Source organism: Syngnathus acus, chromosome 14, assembly GCF_901709675.1.
Source record: "Syngnathus acus chromosome 14, fSynAcu1.2, whole genome shotgun sequence".
NCBI classification, from domain to species: Eukaryota; Metazoa; Chordata; class Actinopteri; order Syngnathiformes; family Syngnathidae; genus Syngnathus; species Syngnathus acus.
The window spans coordinates 7,152,649-7,172,089 of NC_051099.1; the positions used below are offsets into that span (position 1 = coordinate 7,152,649).

At 43.6% G+C, this 19,441-nt stretch overlaps 4 protein-coding genes across 10 annotated transcripts; 1 reads left to right on the plus strand and 3 right to left on the minus strand.

Annotated features, from left to right (window-relative positions):
• Window positions 1-303: 303 nt before the first annotated feature.
• Window positions 304-6,217, plus strand: LOC119134002 (zinc finger Y-chromosomal protein). Of its 6 annotated transcripts, none has more exons than XM_037270374.1 (8): window positions 305-587; window positions 1,653-1,749; window positions 1,977-2,070; window positions 2,145-2,291; window positions 2,452-2,601; window positions 2,708-2,830; window positions 3,068-3,211; window positions 3,493-6,217. In XM_037270374.1, the coding sequence occupies exons 3-8, from the start codon at window positions 1,977-1,979 to the stop codon at window positions 4,812-4,814; spliced, it is 1,980 nt and encodes a 659-aa protein (XP_037126269.1). In that variant the 5' UTR covers window positions 305-587; window positions 1,653-1,749; the 3' UTR covers window positions 4,815-6,217. The 6 variants fall into 6 exon arrangements, with proteins under 6 accessions (XP_037126268.1, XP_037126267.1, XP_037126269.1 ...); XM_037270375.1 differs by having other exon boundaries at window positions 2,163-2,291; XM_037270373.1 differs by having other exon boundaries at window positions 304-608; window positions 1,977-2,291.
• Window positions 6,218-6,289: 72 nt separating this feature from the next.
• zgc:153704 (uncharacterized protein LOC767759 homolog) lies at window positions 6,290-7,449 on the minus strand. The gene is made up of 6 exons (XM_037270438.1): window positions 7,289-7,449; window positions 7,073-7,212; window positions 6,919-6,992; window positions 6,630-6,743; window positions 6,446-6,547; window positions 6,290-6,376 (listed from the first exon to the last, which is right to left on the minus strand). The coding sequence occupies exons 1-6, from the start codon at window positions 7,373-7,375 to the stop codon at window positions 6,357-6,359; spliced, it is 537 nt and encodes a 178-aa protein (XP_037126333.1). The 5' UTR covers window positions 7,376-7,449; the 3' UTR covers window positions 6,290-6,356.
• A 539-nt stretch (window positions 7,450-7,988) lies between these two features.
• zdhhc23a (zinc finger DHHC-type palmitoyltransferase 23a) lies at window positions 7,989-12,241 on the minus strand. Of its 2 annotated transcripts, XM_037270424.1 has the most exons (6): window positions 11,760-12,240; window positions 10,264-10,419; window positions 9,871-10,177; window positions 9,581-9,798; window positions 9,327-9,494; window positions 7,989-8,770 (listed from the first exon to the last, which is right to left on the minus strand). In XM_037270424.1, exons 2-6 carry the CDS (start codon window positions 10,380-10,382, stop codon window positions 8,497-8,499), a joined length of 1,086 nt encoding a protein of 361 aa, XP_037126319.1. In that variant the 5' UTR covers window positions 10,383-10,419; window positions 11,760-12,240; the 3' UTR covers window positions 7,989-8,496. The 2 variants fall into 2 exon arrangements, with proteins under 2 accessions (XP_037126319.1, XP_037126318.1); XM_037270423.1 differs by having other exon boundaries at window positions 9,581-10,177; window positions 11,760-12,241.
• Window positions 12,242-13,491: 1,250 nt separating this feature from the next.
• On the minus strand, window positions 13,492-17,572 carry LOC119134008 (V-type proton ATPase catalytic subunit A-like). The gene is made up of 15 exons (XM_037270395.1): window positions 17,440-17,572; window positions 16,952-17,046; window positions 16,617-16,745; window positions 16,277-16,491; window positions 16,037-16,174; window positions 15,806-15,957; window positions 15,564-15,726; window positions 15,366-15,474; window positions 15,169-15,291; window positions 14,969-15,083; window positions 14,829-14,892; window positions 14,543-14,746; window positions 14,368-14,462; window positions 14,136-14,307; window positions 13,492-14,038 (listed from the first exon to the last, which is right to left on the minus strand). Exons 2-15 carry the CDS (start codon window positions 17,031-17,033, stop codon window positions 13,946-13,948), a joined length of 1,854 nt encoding a protein of 617 aa, XP_037126290.1. The 5' UTR covers window positions 17,034-17,046; window positions 17,440-17,572; the 3' UTR covers window positions 13,492-13,945.
• Between the last annotated feature and the right edge of the window lie 1,869 nt (window positions 17,573-19,441).

The following is a 19,441-nucleotide window of genomic DNA, read 5'->3' on the forward strand; positions in this document are numbered from 1 at the left end:
GTGTGAAAACTAGTACATAGATGTTAGTGTTTTGATGGAAACTAGTCCAGCTTGTGTTTGTTTATTTTTGTTGTTTTCGCTTTAATGCCCAAAGTGGGACTGTAGTGTGACTATTTTGTAAAAACTACTCGCCTGCAGCCCCTAATTCTACGGCTAAGTGTACAACAAAAAGGCCCAAGTGTCACTCTCCCCAGTGGTCTTTGCAAATTAATATACCAGAAACAAATGAGGGGTCGTCTCGGGTTTATGGCCTGTTTTCGTTTGCTACTTATCCGCGTGCTTTCCACCACAAACCCTTCCGCATTTTCCTGAAGCTCTCGGGCTGTGACGTGTCGCGCTGACGGCGGCCTCGGAGCTTGGAGGAGCGGGGGGCTACTAGCATGACAAGATCAGGCTCCAGACGCTCTGCCTTGCTTTGAGTGGAGCTCCAGATACATCCCCCGACCCCTCCTTCTCGACTCCTCTGCGGCCCGCCCAAATAACGCCAAATACCCGATTGAATCGAGCCCGAGTCTGGGGTAGTGGGGGGGTGACCAAGCGGCCCTTGTAAGCCGAGGAGCGGACGGAGGCCATCCCTGCTGCATCTGGTACGGGGCTCCTTGTTGCTCGTAAGGCGGCCACTTGCAATGCTAAATGTGCACTTGCTCGTGTGTGTTGTGTATTTTTTATTAGGCTTATTCTTCTTCTGCATGCATGAGACATTTTAATTTATTCATTAATTTCAACCGAGAGGCCGCAAAAAGAAGCGGTGTGGCCTTTTCTTCTTAGGCCCAGGCCCAAAGAAAGGCCACAATTTGTAACGGGAATTTAGGCCTATCGTTTTAGCTAGCGTGCTAACTAGCTAGCTCAAAAAAGGAACGGATTTATTTTGCATTATTATCACTTCCGCCACGCGTGTATTGTGTCAACTCTTTCAACGCGCGACAATTCTCAACAGCAGCCCAGTTAAAATTATTTTCTTTGCTGCTATTATTCTACATACGGGAGTAAAATTAGCATTCGTTTGTACACGAAGCTAACAAAATGGCGGATGCTACTGGTGTGATCAAACTGTGGCAGAGGTGTGTTCGGCTCACGACATATAGACCGAGCTTCTTCTTTGTTACATAACCTACTCTTTTATTGTGTAACTGTTTTGCATAAATCCATTTAGAGTCTGTCTCACGTGTGAAAATGTGTTCTTCGTCGGTGGCTAGTGCAACACTGCAGTTATTAATTTTTACTTTGCTGATCGTATCGTGTCTCGTCTCTTTGGTTGATTCGGTTTGCTGGTGTATGTTTACACGATAATTAACGGCTCCTCTGTTGCACATCAACTTTAACGCCATATTTGTGTCTTTCCCTGAATTTCGGCGGCTGGTACCCCAGCATCCTTCAGCATCCCTTTCTGTGGAGGGGGGGGGGGGGGATAAATATGTACAATGTAACACAGGAAGGTGGTGCTCGTTCGCTTGTAAAGAGTTTCGATGGGCTAAAAGAACCCTGAAATTGTGTGTATGTTAAGTCATGCTGTTTTAGCTCCCAACTTTAAAAAAGGGACATCAAAGAATAATGCGTATTACATTTTTTTATTGCTAGCTTATTAAAATCTGAAAGAAAAAATGCTGTTACTCATAGTGTGGAAGACCTAAGTGTTTTTTATTTGTTTTCAGCTCTCCAGTAACAAATGCAGTGCAAGGACAATGGACGAGGAGGTCACCAGACTTTCAATATCTTCTGAAGAGCCTAAAATAATATTACACGGATCGGGTAATGAGCCATTCATGTCTATATCGTACAAAAAGTTTAAGCTAGTAAGAAGAAGACACTATTGGGGTTATTTGAAGAAGCAGGATTCTTAGTTTAGCCAGATAAGTTTGACCCAAGATGATGACGCATGCATGACAGTGAGCCATTCAATCCTATGGATCTTTATTTTGAATAAGCAAATGGTCTGCATGCTTATCTGGCTAACTGGGTAATCCTGCCTCTTCCAGATGAGGGTGGTGCCGGCGGGCAGGAGTTTGTTGTGGAGCTTCAAGAGACTTTGTTGGTGTCAGAGGGCGAGGGTGAAGGCATGGCGGTGCACAGGTTTGCCCCAGACGAGCTAGTCATCCAGGATGCTGTTGAGGATGTGGTATCTGAGTATGTGCACTGCGATGAAGATGAAGATGTCGCTGTAGAAACCTGCGTGATGGCCTTGGATGGTGAGGAGGAAGGCGTCGCTATGGGTGACATCCCCGAAGATGGCCTCGACCCCGAGCAGCAGGATGATGACCAAGATAGTTGTGGCGATTATCTGATGATATCATGTAAGTTACCTTATTTGTGCTGTACTGATGATCACCACTTGACTGTCCTGCCATTTTTTTTTTCTTCCAAAATTTCGACGGTGTTGGAGCACCAAGAGTAAATGTCACCACCTCCTGTGATTGATTGTGAAGATAAGTCTTTTTTGTCACCCTTCACTAGTGGATGAAGCTGGCAAAATGGTGTCAGAGGATGGGACAGAGGTAACGGTTCAGGGAGCAGTGGAGGACCAAGAAGTGGAGAAGGATGAAGATGGACAGGAGGTAATAAAGGTCTACATCTTCAAAGCTGACTCTGGGGAGGATGACATGGGTAAGAAGCATTTTCAACTGAAGCATTCACCCATGGTGTTCTCAAAATATCAGAAACAAACAAGAGGCTTTACATGCTTTTTTTTGTCTCAAAAATTGTTCTTCAGGAGAATCAGTGGACATCAGCGATGGGGACATGGATAATGTGGCACTGACAGATTCGGGCCAAACACTTCGAGAGAAAATGGTTTACATGTCTGTCGACGATTCTCATCACCAAGAAAACCATGGTGAGTGAGTTAAAGCAAACTTTGCAGGCCTGAGCAATTGAATACTATTTTTGTCAATATTTTTTTGTGTGTGTGACTGAAGTTGTTTGAGGTGATGAACTTGCTTTTATGCTTTTGTGAAAGAAATTTGTGACATTTAGATGGGTGACATTTTGGGGTTTCTCAGGTTTTATAATTGGTTGAATCATACTGGAAGTCAGATTTCATCTTATTGAAGTAATTCCTTTGTCCTCACAGTTGTGGAGGATAGCGAGAGCTGTGAAAACCGCAACGGAGCCGCAAGCGCACTCCTGCACATCGACGAATCGGACGGGGTTGATGAAATAGGCCGACAGCGCAACAAGACCAAGCGGCGATCCGAACCACGACAAGTCCAAACAGGTACAAATGGTCACAGACTGAAAATCGATTTTTAAAACTTCTGTGTGGGTAGATTTTTCTTTCACTTTATTGTATACATTCGTTTCGTGTCGAGGCCCATTCATATGTATTCCATAGCGATCAAGGTATTTTTCACACATGTGGTCTACTCTAGATAATGGGACACTTAGTAGATTAACCTAGACTGCTAGCCTTGGTAATATTTCTTTCAATTATTTTTTGTTGTTGTCACTGGAGAAAACTACCAATGGATTATGTTGCTCTTATTTTCTCCTTCCCAGCCATCATCATCGGTCCCTATGGTCAACCTCTGACGGTGTATCCCTGCATGCTTTGTGGCAAAAAGTTCAAATCGCGTGGCTTCCTAAAGCGGCACACAAAGAATCACCACCAGGAGGTTCTGACCCGAAAAAAATACCAGTGCACAGACTGTGACTTCACCACCAACAAGAAAGCCAGCTTGCATAACCACATGGAGGTGCATGCCCTGAGCACCAAGGCTCCTTTTGAGTGCGAAGCGTGCGGCAAGGAGTTCCACCAGCAGGCGGCGCTGTTTTCCCACAGACTGCAGCACCACCATCGGGAAGCCAAGAGTCAGCAGCAGCAGCCGCCGCCTCCGCCGCCAGCCGCCAAGACGCACAAATGCAAGTTCTGTGAGTATGAAACAGCTGAGCAAGGACTGCTCAACCGACACTTGTTGGCCGTTCACAGTAAAAGCTTCCCGCACATTTGCGTGGAATGTGGGAAAGGTTTCCGTCACCCCTCCGAGTTGAAGAAACACATGCGCACGCATACAGGCGAGAAGCCTTACTCCTGCATATATTGCGATTACAAGTCAGCTGACTCGTCCAACCTCAAGACTCACATCAAGACGAAGCATAGCAAGGAGATGCCGTACAAGTGCGAGCGCTGTTTCCAGACGTTTGCCGAGGAGGAGGAGTTAAACCAGCACGGACTTACGCATGAGGAAAATAAGACCCACCATTGTGCCCACTGTGACCACAAAAGTTCCAATTCCAGCGACCTGAAACGGCACATCATATCCGTGCACACCAAGGACTACCCGCATAAATGCGCCGTTTGCGGCAAAGGCTTCCACCGGCCGTCCGAACTCAAGAAGCACTCGGTGGCCCACCGCACTAAGAAAGTCCACCAGTGCCGACACTGCAACTTCAAAAACGCCGACCCTTTTGTCCTCAGTCGCCACATCTTGTCTGTCCACACCAAGGAACAGCAACAGGCCTCCCCTGAAAAGAGCGAGGCCAAGAGGACAGAGACAGACTCTCCCGCTGCGTCCCCTAAAAGGTCTGCCCCTAGCGCCTCCGCAGCCGCTTCCGGCCCGCCCGCTAGAGTGAGCGCAGCGAGCCTAGCGAGCAGCGTGACCGTGGTTATCGGCAAAGGACAGAAAGAGCGCCGAATTTACCAGTGCCAGTACTGCGACTACAGCACGGGCGACGCGTCGGGATTCAAGCGGCACGTGATTTCCATCCACACCAAGGACTACCCGCACCGCTGCGAGATTTGTTCGAAAGGCTTCCGACGACCGTCGGAGAAGAACCAGCACATCTTGCGCCACCACAAAGATGTGGTCCAGGCAGAGTAATAGGACGGCCCATCACACCCTCAGCACTGCACCACTCACGTGAAACTATGTGGAGTGTTTGCTGCACTTAGACTGTCCTCTTGTTTACAGTGAACCCCCGTTTATCATGGATATGTTCCAAGAGGTGAAACTTTTACCCCTTCCTTATATATATTTTTAAGGTCCTGTTTTAACCAAAACATTACTGTCATGAAATCAGAAACTACTTGCTTGCGTGGTTCTCCAAATAAGGCAAAGCATGTGTGTTTCAAGATGTATTTGGTGCATCACATTAGAAGTTTACTGCAAAACACAGACAATTAAAAAAATATATATTTTTAATTTAAACACCAAAGCAGTCAATCACATCTGGATTTCCACTAGCTTGTTCCTAGCATAAGCCAAACAGGTGTTAGCATAGATGTTACAGCAATTGCAAACAACCGGTGCTTATGCACACAAAGCAACACATAAAATAATATTTGGCTTTGGTATAAAAGTCACAAAGGATGGCTTTAAAATTGTCTTATCGTGTCGCGGGGGTTCACTGTAGTAATCTTTTACACTGTCAACCTCCTGTCTCTTGGCTTGTATACACATGTACATAACACCGATGATGTCGGTGAGCAGCAGAACTCTGTAGACTTGCACTTTTTACTGCATGATTGGGGTGGGGGGGGGGGGGGGGAGGTTGCATGGCGGATAATGCAGATGTCTCTTTTTGATACCCTTTTTCATTTTGCAGACTGCAATTGTAACTGTCCTCATTTCATTTCCCCAAACCTGTGTGTAAGGTGCGTCTCTGAGTCCCAGTGTACTTAGAGCAGTCTGGATTAGGAGCATATTTGCTGTAGCGCTTGACACTTGGGTAAAGGCTTTTCTCAAAAAGTATGTGCCAATTATGTATGACTGACTTAAAGCATTTGTGTTTCCCGATGCTGGAACGGTGACTTGCATTTTGTGACCAATAGCCAACGCTCCTTGGCTCATAAATGAGAAACAATCATTCGGAGATTGGTATACAAAGTCGCACGATCAGTGAAAATTCGACAAATTGTGGATCAGTGAGTGATTAGAATCAGACAATATTTAGCCAATACAAAAAATGCCTAAATAGTGACTCGTATCTGTAGTGGAGGGGCGACTATGAGGTGCTGCAAGCTGTAAATGAACTGTCTATTTTTTTTTCAACAACACACAATGCTCTTACCAGAAGGGAAAAAAATGTAAATGTTTGTAGAAGCAACTTCAGAAGACAGGTTCTTGTGGTGTACTTTTTACATTTACCCCCTCACCCTTGTGGTTTGTTTTTTATATTTATTTCATTTACAAGTTGTTGTATAGTTATGTGTAACTAGACTTCTATGGGACGTAAATTATTGTTTTGTATACAAATCTGTATAAAGTGTGTAGATGTTAAAACACTTGATGAAAGTGGGCTGTGTCATTCTGGATGTGTCGTATTTGTTAAAAAAAGGTAATAAAACAAAACAAAGTATTTTAGCTCTTTGACTTTTATTAGCATAAAATGTCTTGATGGGTTAAGATGTGGCTGGCAGGAAGCTAGGCAGCAGTGCACTCACCTAAACGGGACAAAGCATTTATGTCCTTCAGAATGTTGAAACGAAATGAAATGTTTGTCTTTACCGTACCATTTTGGGGGAGGATTGCAATGTTTTCAGCTAGGATTCCACTTTCTAGGGAGAACTGCCTGAACCTGTCTTGCAGATCTTGGCTTAGGTTCACTCCGCGGCCTGTGGATCCACCAGGTTAGTCTCCCACTCTTGACCAACGGAATATTTTAAATCCGACCAAGTGTAAAATCAAGATTATTACCATACAGCTTGTTTACAACGGTGGGATGATCTCCAGCTGCTTTAACAGTTTGAGTCAGGGCGTACTGGTCATACTTGATATCCACCACGCGCATGTCATTCTCATTGCCCCAACCTGATAATACACAAGTGGACAAATCTCAAGAAGGCAGAACTGCTTGGATGGAAAAGATAAAACTGGCAGAGTAACGTGGATTCACACAAGTAAATTTGTCCTTCAAATTTTGAGGATTACTGCGTAAAAAGTAAATACTTGAACAGTCAATTTTGTCAATATAGTGTACACTCACTCGTGTATGTGAACTTTCCAGGCATGTCGGTCTTCTTGGCTAGGTTGTTCATTCTCCAACATGTTCCATCAGGTCTGCACAAGAGCAACTGATACATGGTAAGCTGCGTCACCCTTTCGCACTTCAAAAATCCACATTAGTCTGTCTTTCTCACTTTAGACTGGCATATGAAATATCCAGGTCACCGTCTGCAGTTGGGTTGAGCATGGCCGTGCCCATTTTCATGCTGGCGCGGTGTTGGACGAACCACTGGCCGTTAGTGGCGAAACCGATCAGGTACCACTTACCTGCCATCTGCCGAGACATGCAAAATATCCTAAACGCTGCAAAAATGACAAAATCATCTTTCCACCCGGTCGATACGTCTTACCCCTTGGACGTTGAAGTCAGCTGGGGGTATGACTTCAGCCCTGATGGAGGTCAGCACGACCGCCAAGACGGTCACCAATAAGACCATAGCAGCCGGAAAGCAACGGACGACAAAGAGGAGAACGTCCAACGGTAAAAGCTCTGCCTGCCTGACATCTCTTTATATAGCGGAGGACTCTCTTTCTCTCCCCTGCAAGCACACTCACTCCTACCAAAAATGAGAGCTGGGATGAGTCCAAACATGTTCCCGCAGCCACACTTTAGACCCTATCACGCTTAGGATTCAGCAAAATGTCCTTGAGAGTGTCACATTGCATATTTCATAATCCCCTTAGTTGGACTCAAAATGGAGAACAAAAGAGTGGGTTCTCTCTGGTGTATTCCACGGCAGAGGGCACAGAATGAAATTCAGATGTCAGCAGTTACAACACAAACAACTTGACACATGAGAAACCAAATGCCAATGTGGTGGATCGGATCATCTACTGTATTCACTTGTCCTGCTCTGTCAGGATTTATTGAGTAGGATTGTAAAAATGAGCGTTGATAGTGATATATCGTCCAATTAAAAAGCAACATAAGGCAAAAATGCGCTTTCCCCATCCCAGGGAGATCTTTCCTCACATACCTTGCCAGTTTAAACAGGTAAATCAGCAGCCCCGAGGAAGAATGTAATCAATGTAATGTCACTTTTTGCCAGATTATTTAACAAGAATGCCTCAGTTTTATTTTGAATGAGTTCAGGAAACCAACTTGGAATTTCTTATGCAGCCATTGCAATAATTTAACTCAAGAAGCCCACATTTATTCACATGGTGATAAAAGGGGATGCATTGATGGGGAAACCAGAAAAACGCTGAGTCCATCGACTTGAACATTACATGAAGACTGTATTGATTTAAACAACTTGCTCCACCCACCATATGCATTATGAAAAGGAGAAAGAACACATAAAATATCATACCCACAATGGACAGGCCTTCATTACCATATTAATAATTAAAAGTATGTATTTACCACAAAACTGCACAAACAGTCACAAGTGAGCTTTTTATTTTGCACACGTAAGTTGAATTTTCCACTCATGATGCATGTAATATCCATGTTTTGTTTCCATATAGATGTTCAATATTCATAAACAACTAAACAAAAGCACCGTTTCCTGTTTGAAAAACACAAGCTTCACTACGTTAATGTTGAGTTGTGAAACTAGACCAAGTCAGGGGGGCCGGATCGAGGACACGTGGAGGCGTCGGCCATAATGAGAAAATCAACCCAGTTCTGGTAGAAGCCTCGTGAATACGTTCCCGTAGCGACGGCAAGCCCCCAAAGACGACTTTGGCCCGTTTTGTTCCTCAGGGCCAGCTGGGCCTCCCGCTCGGTCACATTGAAGCTGATATTCACGACCTGTGCCACCAGTAGGTACAGCAGCCCACCTGTGACTATCACGCTGTACCAGGTACAGGTGAAGCAGAGCGCCGAGCTACACACACCGACAAAGAGGGACATAAAAATGTGCAGCAGTTAAAAATGAGAAAAAAATAGACCAGTATAAATCAATACATTTTTATACCCCACAATCAATTAACCTAAAACCTGCACAACAAAAACAAAGAAGGGACTTTAATTTTTTTTTTTTTTTTTTTAAAACCCGACATAACATAGTTGCACAAGTGCACACACCCTCTTATAAATAGGCGTGAGGCTGTGTTCAGAATTAAGCAATCACATTCAAACTCAGCACAGCATTTAAAGTGCCTTTGATTAACCGTCAATAAATTAAGGTGCAACTATATGCCCCTCAAATATCAACACACCTTGGGTTGAACTGATGTTAGAGAGGGGATTTTTTTTAAAGCTGCACTAAAATGGCCCTCATCAGATACTTTAGCACCACTTAGATTCAGTTTGAACGTGCCTGTTCATTTTAGAGCTCAGAAATGACATGAATTCCTTTTAAAAAAAATCAGATTCATTTATATTTAATTTACCAATTATTCTATAAAATACTAGGAAAAAAAAAATCTCGCGGTTCATACCTGGCCTGAGAGTAGACACCCGGGCAGTAGAAGAGCGCGCTGACTAGATATTGTTGAGGACACAGGCTGTGCAGCACCAAACTGATCCCATACAAAGATGTAAGCAGGAACACACACAGGGTCAACAGGAAGCTGCGGTGGTTACCCTGACCCACACAACTGTTTATCCTACAACAAAGTAAACATCTTGGATTCATCATATTCTACAAAAAGAAGTCAGTTTTCCGTTGTAAATAAACTATCAAGTCACACACCAGACACAATGGTGGTCCAGACGTTGAACACAAACTCCACATGTTCTACAATGTCCCGCCCGAGGAGGTCGTGTTATCTTGCACACGAGACACCTGCTCCACTTTTCACTTGGTTTTGAGAAAGAGGACGATGCTTCTGTCAGGACAGCCCCAGTGAGATGTGCTGATCCCTTATCGTCCTCTTCGTGTGGTGTAGCACTAACAAATCCCGGGCTTCTCTTGGTCCGAACCAGAGAGACAAGAGTCAAAATCATCCCGGAGGTCACGGTACACAGCTGCGTCTGACTCACGTCTCCGCGAGGTATAATCTCAGTGATGAAGAGGTAGTACGCGTAGGCCAGAGAATAGAGCGCCAGGGTGAGGAAGAAGAGCGTGCGTCTCTTCCTCTTGTGGGTGGCGTAGTAGAGCCACAACACCAGGCCGGGCAGAGCGCTTAAGATGATGATACCAAGAAGGTAGTGCAGTGCCGCCACACGCATCAGGAGAGGCAGCAGAACCAGTGCAGGAACCAGGGAGATCTCCAAGTTGTCAATCAAGGCCTCCAGTAGAAATGAATGACAACCACTACCACTTTTTGGTGCCTTGGCTCTCAGCCATCTTCAAAATCAGTGAAGGGACAGACAAAGCAATAGATGTTCATTTCATTGTGATGTTTAGGTACACAAATGTATCTCCATCCATACCTGTTGAAGGCCTCGTCCAGATCTTCACAGTCACAGCAACATCCGTACTGGAATACGTCACATTCGCAGCAACACATTGGATCATCAGGTTCTGGTGGTTTCAACTTATCCCATTTCATGGTGGCTTACTTTGACCTAGACACAAAACAACCCTCACTTGAGGAGAAAAAAAAAAGTTACCTAAGTCTTGCAAGTAAAATTATATTTACAGTAATACGTAGTTATTAGAAGCTAATTATCTCGATCCTGTGGGATGTCTAAAAAATTATTAATTTCTATAATCAGCCTTTGGTGCTTTCAATGTAATTTGTTGAAACAAGGCCATTATGTCCATAGAGACACAAACTATCTGGGCCAATCAAGTCCTCAATATTGCACTTTATTGCCACTGAGGTCCAACTATTGTACGTTAGTATTGCATATTTCAACATGAACGATGAATATTATCAGCTTCAAAGTGTTAATCAAAATTAGCATTCTTACGTTAGTATTGGCAGAATTTTTGATACTTTTTTTTTATATCCAGAGTGTGCAGGTGCTGGACACTGAATGTATTCCTTAGCAAATCAAACTATAATTATTATTAATATTATTAGTTGTAGTAGTGAAGTGAAGTGAAGTGGAATTTAGTTTTGAACATAAGATCGACCAAACACAAAATCATTTTTTTCACATTTTCACATAATTTCATGTTATGCCAATAAGGCACATAAATCAACATTTTCAAAAAAGGAGAAGGAAGAAGCTATTGCTTGTTTTTTCCTACCCCTTTTATACATCAACCTTCTCAACATGGTTGCTAATTAGTTTTTTTCGAAGTACAGAAACCTGATTTATCGGAGGAAGGTAATTTTAGAAATGAAAAGCAGTTTATACAATAATATTCTGGAAAGAAAAATAAATAAATAAGATATGGACTATATAGCTGAAAACAGACAGGCAGAAGATTTCAATTACTATAATTTTCTAGTGTAACATTTTTAAAGTGTTCTTTGAATTGGGCAATGTGTTTACTCTCTTTGATCGTTACAGGTAACTTATTCCATAGCTTTACCCCCTTGACAGATATGCACATGCTTTTCAGGGTGGTGCGCACCTTAGGTTGTAAAAGATTCCCTCCCCTTCTTAGACTGTAAACACTTTCTCTTTCTATGAACCATATTTGTATATTATTAGGGAGTAATTTTTTTTTAGCTTTATAAATAATTTGTGCGGTCTTGAAATCTACCAAATCCATAAATTTGAATGTTTGTAATTTAATAAATAAATTATTTGTATGTTCACAATAGCCAACATTGTTGATAATTCTAATTGCCTTTTTCTGCATTGTGCATACCGTCTTTAGGGTGGTTTTGTAGGTATTGCCCCATACCTCAACACCATAGGACATGTAAGGTAGATCCAGCGAGCAGTATATCTAGTAGTATCTTTACAGACTTATAAAAAAATTTCCAACTTTACAAAGACATACAGATATTTTCAAATTTTTAACTTACCTTTTATTCCCAAACCCTTCTGAGCAAGAATCAGTGAAAACGTCTCTCGGCTATTGCTCCGGCTCTTGTGTGAGTGAATGAAGAAAAAAAAATGTGTTAAAGAAAAAGTAAAGTTGTCACGTCTCAACTGTGGTGCCTCCGTGCGATGGTCGCCCTCTTTAGCATTCCCACGGTGCGAGCATCTCATCAAGTCCTACCCTTGCTTCTTCACATCGGCAACAAAAAGTTCTTCTTCAGTAAATGTAAGCTAATTTTTCTGCAGATACCTTTACCGGTAGGAAAAACTTTGATATGCTGAGGGAGCTTTGTTTCTGAGATGGTCAGCAGCCCCAGTGGCTCCACACTGGCCTGGCTGCAGGACAAGGCTGCATAATATAATATTAGCCACACGACAGGCAGTGTAGTAGATGGACGTGGAGTGGAGTGAAGTGGAGTGGAGTGATGTGATGATCCACAGGGCAGCTCCACCCTCTGGGATCACATTTCCTCCCCAACACAAGCAACCTGACCTTGCCGCTTGCTCACAGAAAACTCTGGAAGACTTTGTGACCGGTCCACTTGTTGTTTGGATATTTGTGTCTTTGCATTCCACTTGCTGTAAGATTATCTGCAAGTGTTGTAATGGCCATAGAAAAAAAAAAACGTCTTCATTAGAATATTGTAGTGTGACCCTCATCACTCACGTTATGATATAAAACACTTTGTGATTATTTTCACTGGACCACAACGCCCATTCAAGTTGAGTCTGAATGTGATTACTTCCGAATACAGCCACGTCCCAGTCTAAATAGGGTGTGCACACTTGTGCAACCACATCTGCACAGCCTTGTCACAGTTCTGAGGTCAGGGGTCAATAGGCTTCCACTCACCTTTGACCCTATAGAAGATGCCAATCGACTATAATCATTTGCGACTCAAGAAAATGAGAAGACCAGACTTGCAATGGTGCTTTTATTTTTATGAGCACTCTGCTATGGACTGTAAGTTGCCCTTAGGTGATGTCAGGACAGCAGCTGTGAACCCGCCCTCATTTTTCTATCAATTTATCACTGAATATCAGATCATCTAAAAGGGCCACGTGCATTACGAGCTAAAGGCCCGTGCCTTATGAGGTCACTTAAACCTTTTTAATGTGTATGAGTGTGAGTCTGGATGAACTCAATCAATGTAGTGCAAAAGCTGCTGCTCTTGCTCCTGTGGCTTTGTGCCTCCATTAGTCTTGATGGAAGCCGGAACTGGAGATACACATGCCGCCTCTAATCTATTTTGGAGGAATTACTGCCGCAATTTGAACGAGCCAGTGTGTGACGAGTGCACAGGCGCACCACAAGATGTCATGAGTATGTGTTTGTGTGTGGGAGGGGGTGCACGGGAAAACTATGACCTCATCATTTTTTTTTGATAATTCCTTTGTCTTCACTAGGTTCGAATTGGGTCTTCATTTTGGGTCATGAAGTTCTGCTATTTGTGGGGGCTAAAAAGGAATGTAACAAATTTACAAATTGGAATATTTCAATTTCTATGTACCACTGCAGTCACCAACTATGTTGGTGTTCAATTGCCTGACAGTTTGTGTGCCATCTACTTGAGCACTTGAGCAGATTCTTCCCCACTTCCACATTTAGAAGCGTAAAAGGGCAAAGTGTCATACAAATGAAATGTCCACTCTCTACTCTTCTTGCATCTCCTGCTTTTGCAGGTGTAAAGTCAACAAATAAAACACACTCTAATATATTGCTATCATTATTTTATTTCATGAGACACACTTGACTTTACATAGACATCGGCTTTGTTACAACACAATTCTAATAGACTCCATTCATTCACATTTTACACACAATATCAAGTATATAGTCCACACAATCACATGATTATCAGACTTTGGAGGATAAAAGGTGCACGATGAGTTCGCCTTCCCTTCAGACAACACAATGTCCCTTTAGTCATGTGCATATTTCCAGTAAATTATTTTACCTGCAACATTATGATCGATAAATAAATACGTACTGACTGTTCAATTTTTTACAGTAGAGGATGAAATGTATAACCTGTGCACATGATGGAATGTTTACATGGGAGAGTAAACACAAAGGAGTTCACGTGACATTCAGAAATAGGACCGTTTAATCTGCACTAGACTGCGCCACCAAACATGGGCTTGAGAAATTGGGGAGGAGGTGCTTAACTCATTCTTCTAAGGTCCGGAACGCATTCTGCATGTCCTCCAGCAGTTGTGCGTAGTCTGCTTTTATCTTAGCTTCACCATCCTTAACTGGATCCTGGTGTATCCATTGGTGATAGCACAAAAAGGTGAAAAAATAATTTGGTTGGTTAGTGCATTGGTTCCACCCCGTGTGTCGACACAATCAGTCGTACCTTAAACTTCATCGAGCTGATCTTGTACAAGGTCTCGCCTAGGTGTTCCCTGATCATGGCCCAGGTGATTTTGTTGTCGCTCTGAGCCGTGGACTCTACGGCGTGCCGCGCCATGTCGTAAAAGGCGATCATGTTTGAGAGGATGCCGACCGTTTTGTAGAAGGGGCAGAACCTATTGGCGGAGACGTTGGGTGAGATGATATTTTGATGACATGCTTTTGTCATCAATCACCTGTCGTATGGGGTGTAACCGTTCTGCTGCAGAAAGTCGTCTTTAATGAGCTTGGCCACTTCCAGCGTGATCTTGTCAGTCTCGGCTAGAGAAGCCTGAAAACAAAATACAAGCCAAGGTGCCATGATAATTTATTGTGCCCCGCTTGAGCTTTCAAAATCATCTTTTTCCTTACCTTTCCTACAAGCTGTACAATCTCAGCCAGGTCTTCCTCCTCCTGGAGAATCTCCTTGGCTTTTGTACGAAGTGGCACAAATTCAGGGAAGTGTTTATCGTAGTATTCATCCAGCGCCCTTGTGTACTTGCTGTAGCTGATCAACCAGTTGACAGATGGGAAGTGTTTTCTCTGAGCTAACTTTTTGTCCAGCCCCCAGAACACCTGGAAGGACACAAATGTAGGGGGATAGTGTCATAGTTGATAAGGTTATCTCGTGAATAAGTGCATAGCAGTCTCCACTTACCTGCACAATGCCCAATGTAGCTGATGTGACAGGGTCTGAGAAGTCTCCACCAGGGGGCGACACACTAGAGAAAATTAACCCAACAATGTGTCACATATGTCATTTTATTACCCATCTTGTTAAAATAAAAGTCTTCTTACGCTCCTACGATGCTGACACTGCCTTCCCGCTCGGGATTCCCCAGACACTTTACGCGTCCCGCTCGCTCGTAGAAGGAGGCGAGCCTAGCGCCCAGGTAGGCCGGGTAGCCGCTGTCTACACACGATGACACCAAGCCGCGGTTCACAAAATGGCATCTTCTCTCTCTCGTCTGAGCTTGTCGCATGCATTGTGAACTCACCGGCAGGCATTTCAGCTAACCGGCCAGAGATTTCTCTCAGCGCTTCGGCCCATCGTGACGTTGAGTCGGCCATCATGCTCACGTTGTAACCCATATCTCGGAAGTATTCAGATAGTGTGATCCCTGTTTGGAATGAGATGAATTAAGTGACGCACTTCATCAAGGACAGTAGTGGATTTTTTTTTTTTTTTTGGTACCTGTATAGATTGAAGCTTCTCTGGCAGCCACGGGCATGTTGGAAGTGTTGGCAACAAGCGCCGTTCTCTTCATGATGCTCTCAACTTTTCCACCAACTTCCATTGTGAGCTGTTGGGCGGTTTCAGTTTGAATATTGTGATCACTTGAAGATTACAATTCAACCTTTTAATTAAGTCAAGTAAAGTTCTTTCACTGACCTCTGGGAAATCTCGCAGCACTTCCGACATTTCATTCCCACGCTCTCCACATCCAACATAAACGATGACATCACTGTTGGAATATTTGGACAAGGACTGGGAGATTACAGTCTTTCCGCAGCCAAAAGCACCTGGTATAGCTGTGGTGCCGCCTTGCACGCATCTGTAAAGTGCATCGAACTCCATCAGTTTTGTTTAAAACACAAAAGCTAAATGGTTACGTTATATTCGGACAGCCTCACGGAAAAAGTGCATCCAGGACTCTCTGACCAGTGAGTAGAGGATGATTGGCAGGCAGTTTTTCTGTGACTGGGCGGACTTGTCGCACCGGCCACACCTGCACCATGGTAAACTTCTCCTTGATGCCTTCAAAATCCAGTTCAAGAACCACATCCTGAACACATCGATGACAGAAAGCATTAATTTCTATTGAAACACAAACAACAACAAAACGTTTGGGGACCAAGACTCACAGAGATGTCGTAGTTTCCGGTCGGCGCCACGTAAGTGACTGTGCCTCTGCTGCGAGGCGGAAGCATCAGTTTGTGCTTTATTAGGGAGTTCTCAAACACCATGCCGTAGATGTCGCCACCTGTAACGTGACTGCCAACCTATAAGATATTTTTTGTTACATTTTCACTTTATGAAGTATTACTATGAACACGTTGATGTTTTCCGATCCACTGAGCATGAACATCCATTTAACAGCATACCCGAAGACTTTGGCACGGAGTAAACTCCCATTTAATGTCTCTGTTCAAGGCGCCGATATTCACTCCTCTGGGAATGTAGATGCTTTGTGTGAGGTCATTGATGTCTTTCAGTGGTCGTTGGATCCCGTCAAAGATGGAGCCCATGACTCCTGGCCCCAACTCCACAGAGAGGGGTTTACCTGTGCGAAGAACTGGGTCACCCACGGACACGCCAGCTATGGGGCTTAGTCAAGGAAAGCAACACCAAAGACAGTGAGTACCTAATGACAGTTTAGTAATATTCAATGAGCATGGCCTCCTTTGACTCCAGAGGAGCAACCCGAGTGAAAAAACAGGATACAAGTCTCTTCATAGACCTGGATGGTGGCCATGTCTCCTTCTAAACGGATGATCTCCCCCACCAGCTCGCTGTGGCCTACGCGGACCAGCTCGTACATGGCGGCTCCCGCCATCGCTGTAGCTGTCACCACTGCAAAAGAAAAGAACAAATATGAACAAATACAATGGTATAGTTAGGTATTTATTATGTAATATGAGGCACACAGGGTTAGTTTATGATTTGGGTTTAGCTAGGGCCAGCTTAGATTTTGAAAACCAAACTGTATATTTAAAAGCAAAATGATGAATTAGCATTGTGCATTTTGAATCTATTTCCAAAAGGTGACTAAACAATACCTGGTCCAGAAACTCCATGGACGTATCCGAACTGGCTTTCTCGCTCGGCATCCTGGATCTTTGGAAGTTTTGAGGTATCCATCTTGACAATTCACCTTCTGAGAGACCCATTGAGACATACGTGTTACACACACGCTGTTAGGCCACTTAAACAAGCGCAAAGACTTCATCATCTCCAATGTCAATAACAGGCCAGCTCACATGACCCGATGCTGCAGTATGAATGACAGCACAGGGTCAGCCGCAAACACAGATGAGGCTGCAGAACATTTATTAGCATCTATTACGATCGTCGTTACTATTTTGTGTGTTGTGCTTTTGGTTACAACTGAATCAAGTGTTTCTGGGTTAAATCGTTTGTCGAAGTAAAGCTGATTCGTGTACACGTTCAAGTCAGCTGACTGCCTTGCAACGACATGCTAACGTCATCAACCTCATCATAAACACAGACATATAAATCGTCATTAACAAAAGTAGTAATGTCCTACCTCGCAGGTATGTACAGTTATCCAGCTTTATCTCTCACGTATTGGCTGAAGAGAGAAGCTTAGCTCTGCTAATCACCTGCCTTGCACTAGATAAGGAAGAAACCGGAAGAAACCGTCGCCATTGTGGCTCCGGCAGTAGCCTCGGTTCCAAAGAGTGAGTCGTGTCTCGGAGCCAACATGGCGGCCGGAGCGACACAGTTTCCGAGTCACAGGTCGATGCAATTCTGCAAGCACGCTACTGACATCTATTGGACATAATTGATAGCTTCATCTTAACTAAGCAGTAATACAATAACAATTCATTCTTTATTGACGTAAAAAGTTGCTAGAGACACGATACTGTATTTTTTTTATTGATTGTTTTGACTGTACATGTACTACATCCAGGCGTATGCTACTGCGGATGGTAGCTGTCGAAGTCCAAATTGAGCAGCAATGACCTTTTTTTTTTTTTTTTTAACACTGAGTAACAACATCACTTTGTCAATCAGTGTACCTGGCAGGGCGCCTAACTGCTCTGCCACTCCTGGTATAGCATGTGGGCGTGCTGTCCACAGACACAGGACAAGGGTTGCGTGGTACCGGTTCCAGTGGTGGTGAGTCCACTGTTGCAGTAGTCTGAGTATGTTGAAACTCAGAGTCCAAATGTTCATCAGGGTGAGAGTCTCTGAACAGGCTTGGGTGTATCTTTCTCAGATGTCACCTGTTCCTCCTGTGTGTCCGCCCTGCCGGTGTCTGTACAGTGTAGGAGCGTGGTTCATTCCATTTGAAGAGGGAAAACCTGGGCTGGAGTGTGTGAGCTTGAACTCCCATGAAGCTGCAAATGACTGCATCTCATAGCTGGCGAATGGGACATGATCACTCACTTCAGCTGAATGGGACCTGGTAGCTGCTGGTATAGCTGCCTGGGCAGCACATTAGCATCAGCACCAGTGTCCAGCTTGAAGTCAATTGCAACACCTCTGATTGTGGCTGTTTCGTGCCATACAGTGTCTTTTGTTTGGTGTGCTGATTTCTTGGCTTCATTTCCAATCATGCCTATGTATAAACAGTCCATTTCTTTTTCTATATTGTTTACAGTCTTCGTTTTACAATGGCTATTTTTCTCAGAGCCTCCCCTACACACATTTGAAAAGTGGTTATTTTTTCCACATTTATGACACACAGCGCCGTAAGCTGGGTATTGATGAGGCTCATGCTTGTTTCCGCATTTACGGCCCACAGTTATTACCTGCTTCTTACCTGCATTTTTCGCACTTGAATGTTTACAAACCTACCTTCCGCCTATTTGTGCCGTCCGTCACCATGGCGACCGCTCGTCGCATGTTGGCGGACACGCTTGGGTCACGGAGGACTCTTATAACGCTGCATCCTTCCGACCTTTGCCACATGGCCTCTTTTCAGTAGCACTGTGTAAATAAGCGTAGCAATTAACAATAATTTTGATCATCGATTAATCCTTCGATTATTTATTTTCGATTAATCGATAAATCCGATAAATGCGTTTGTTTACCATTCTTTTCTTCAAAAACATCATTTCAAAGGTGCAGAGAAAGCACAAACATAAATTGATTCCGATTCAGTTCCTGGTTTGTACTGTAACATCCGTTAGAATATTGTGGCAAAAATCGTAATCATTGTTTTCCAACGTAAAAGCAGATTATTTTGAAAGAACACAATCAGTCTGCTTTCACAGAGGACTCACAAAATAAGCGAACATTTACAAGGAAACTGCCACTTTTCCACTTTGGAAAAAACAAGGTCTAAATGGTTAATCGATTATCAAAATAGTTGTTGAATAATTTGTTAATTGATGAATCAATTACCGTAATTTTCGGACTATAAGTCGCGGTTTTTTTCATAGTTTGGGTGGGGGGGCGACTTATACTCAGGAGCGACTTATATACATATATATGTTTTTTTTTCACTTTTTTGGGCATTTTATGGCTGGTGCGACTTATACTCCGGTGCGACTTATAGTCCGAAAATTACGGTAATTGTT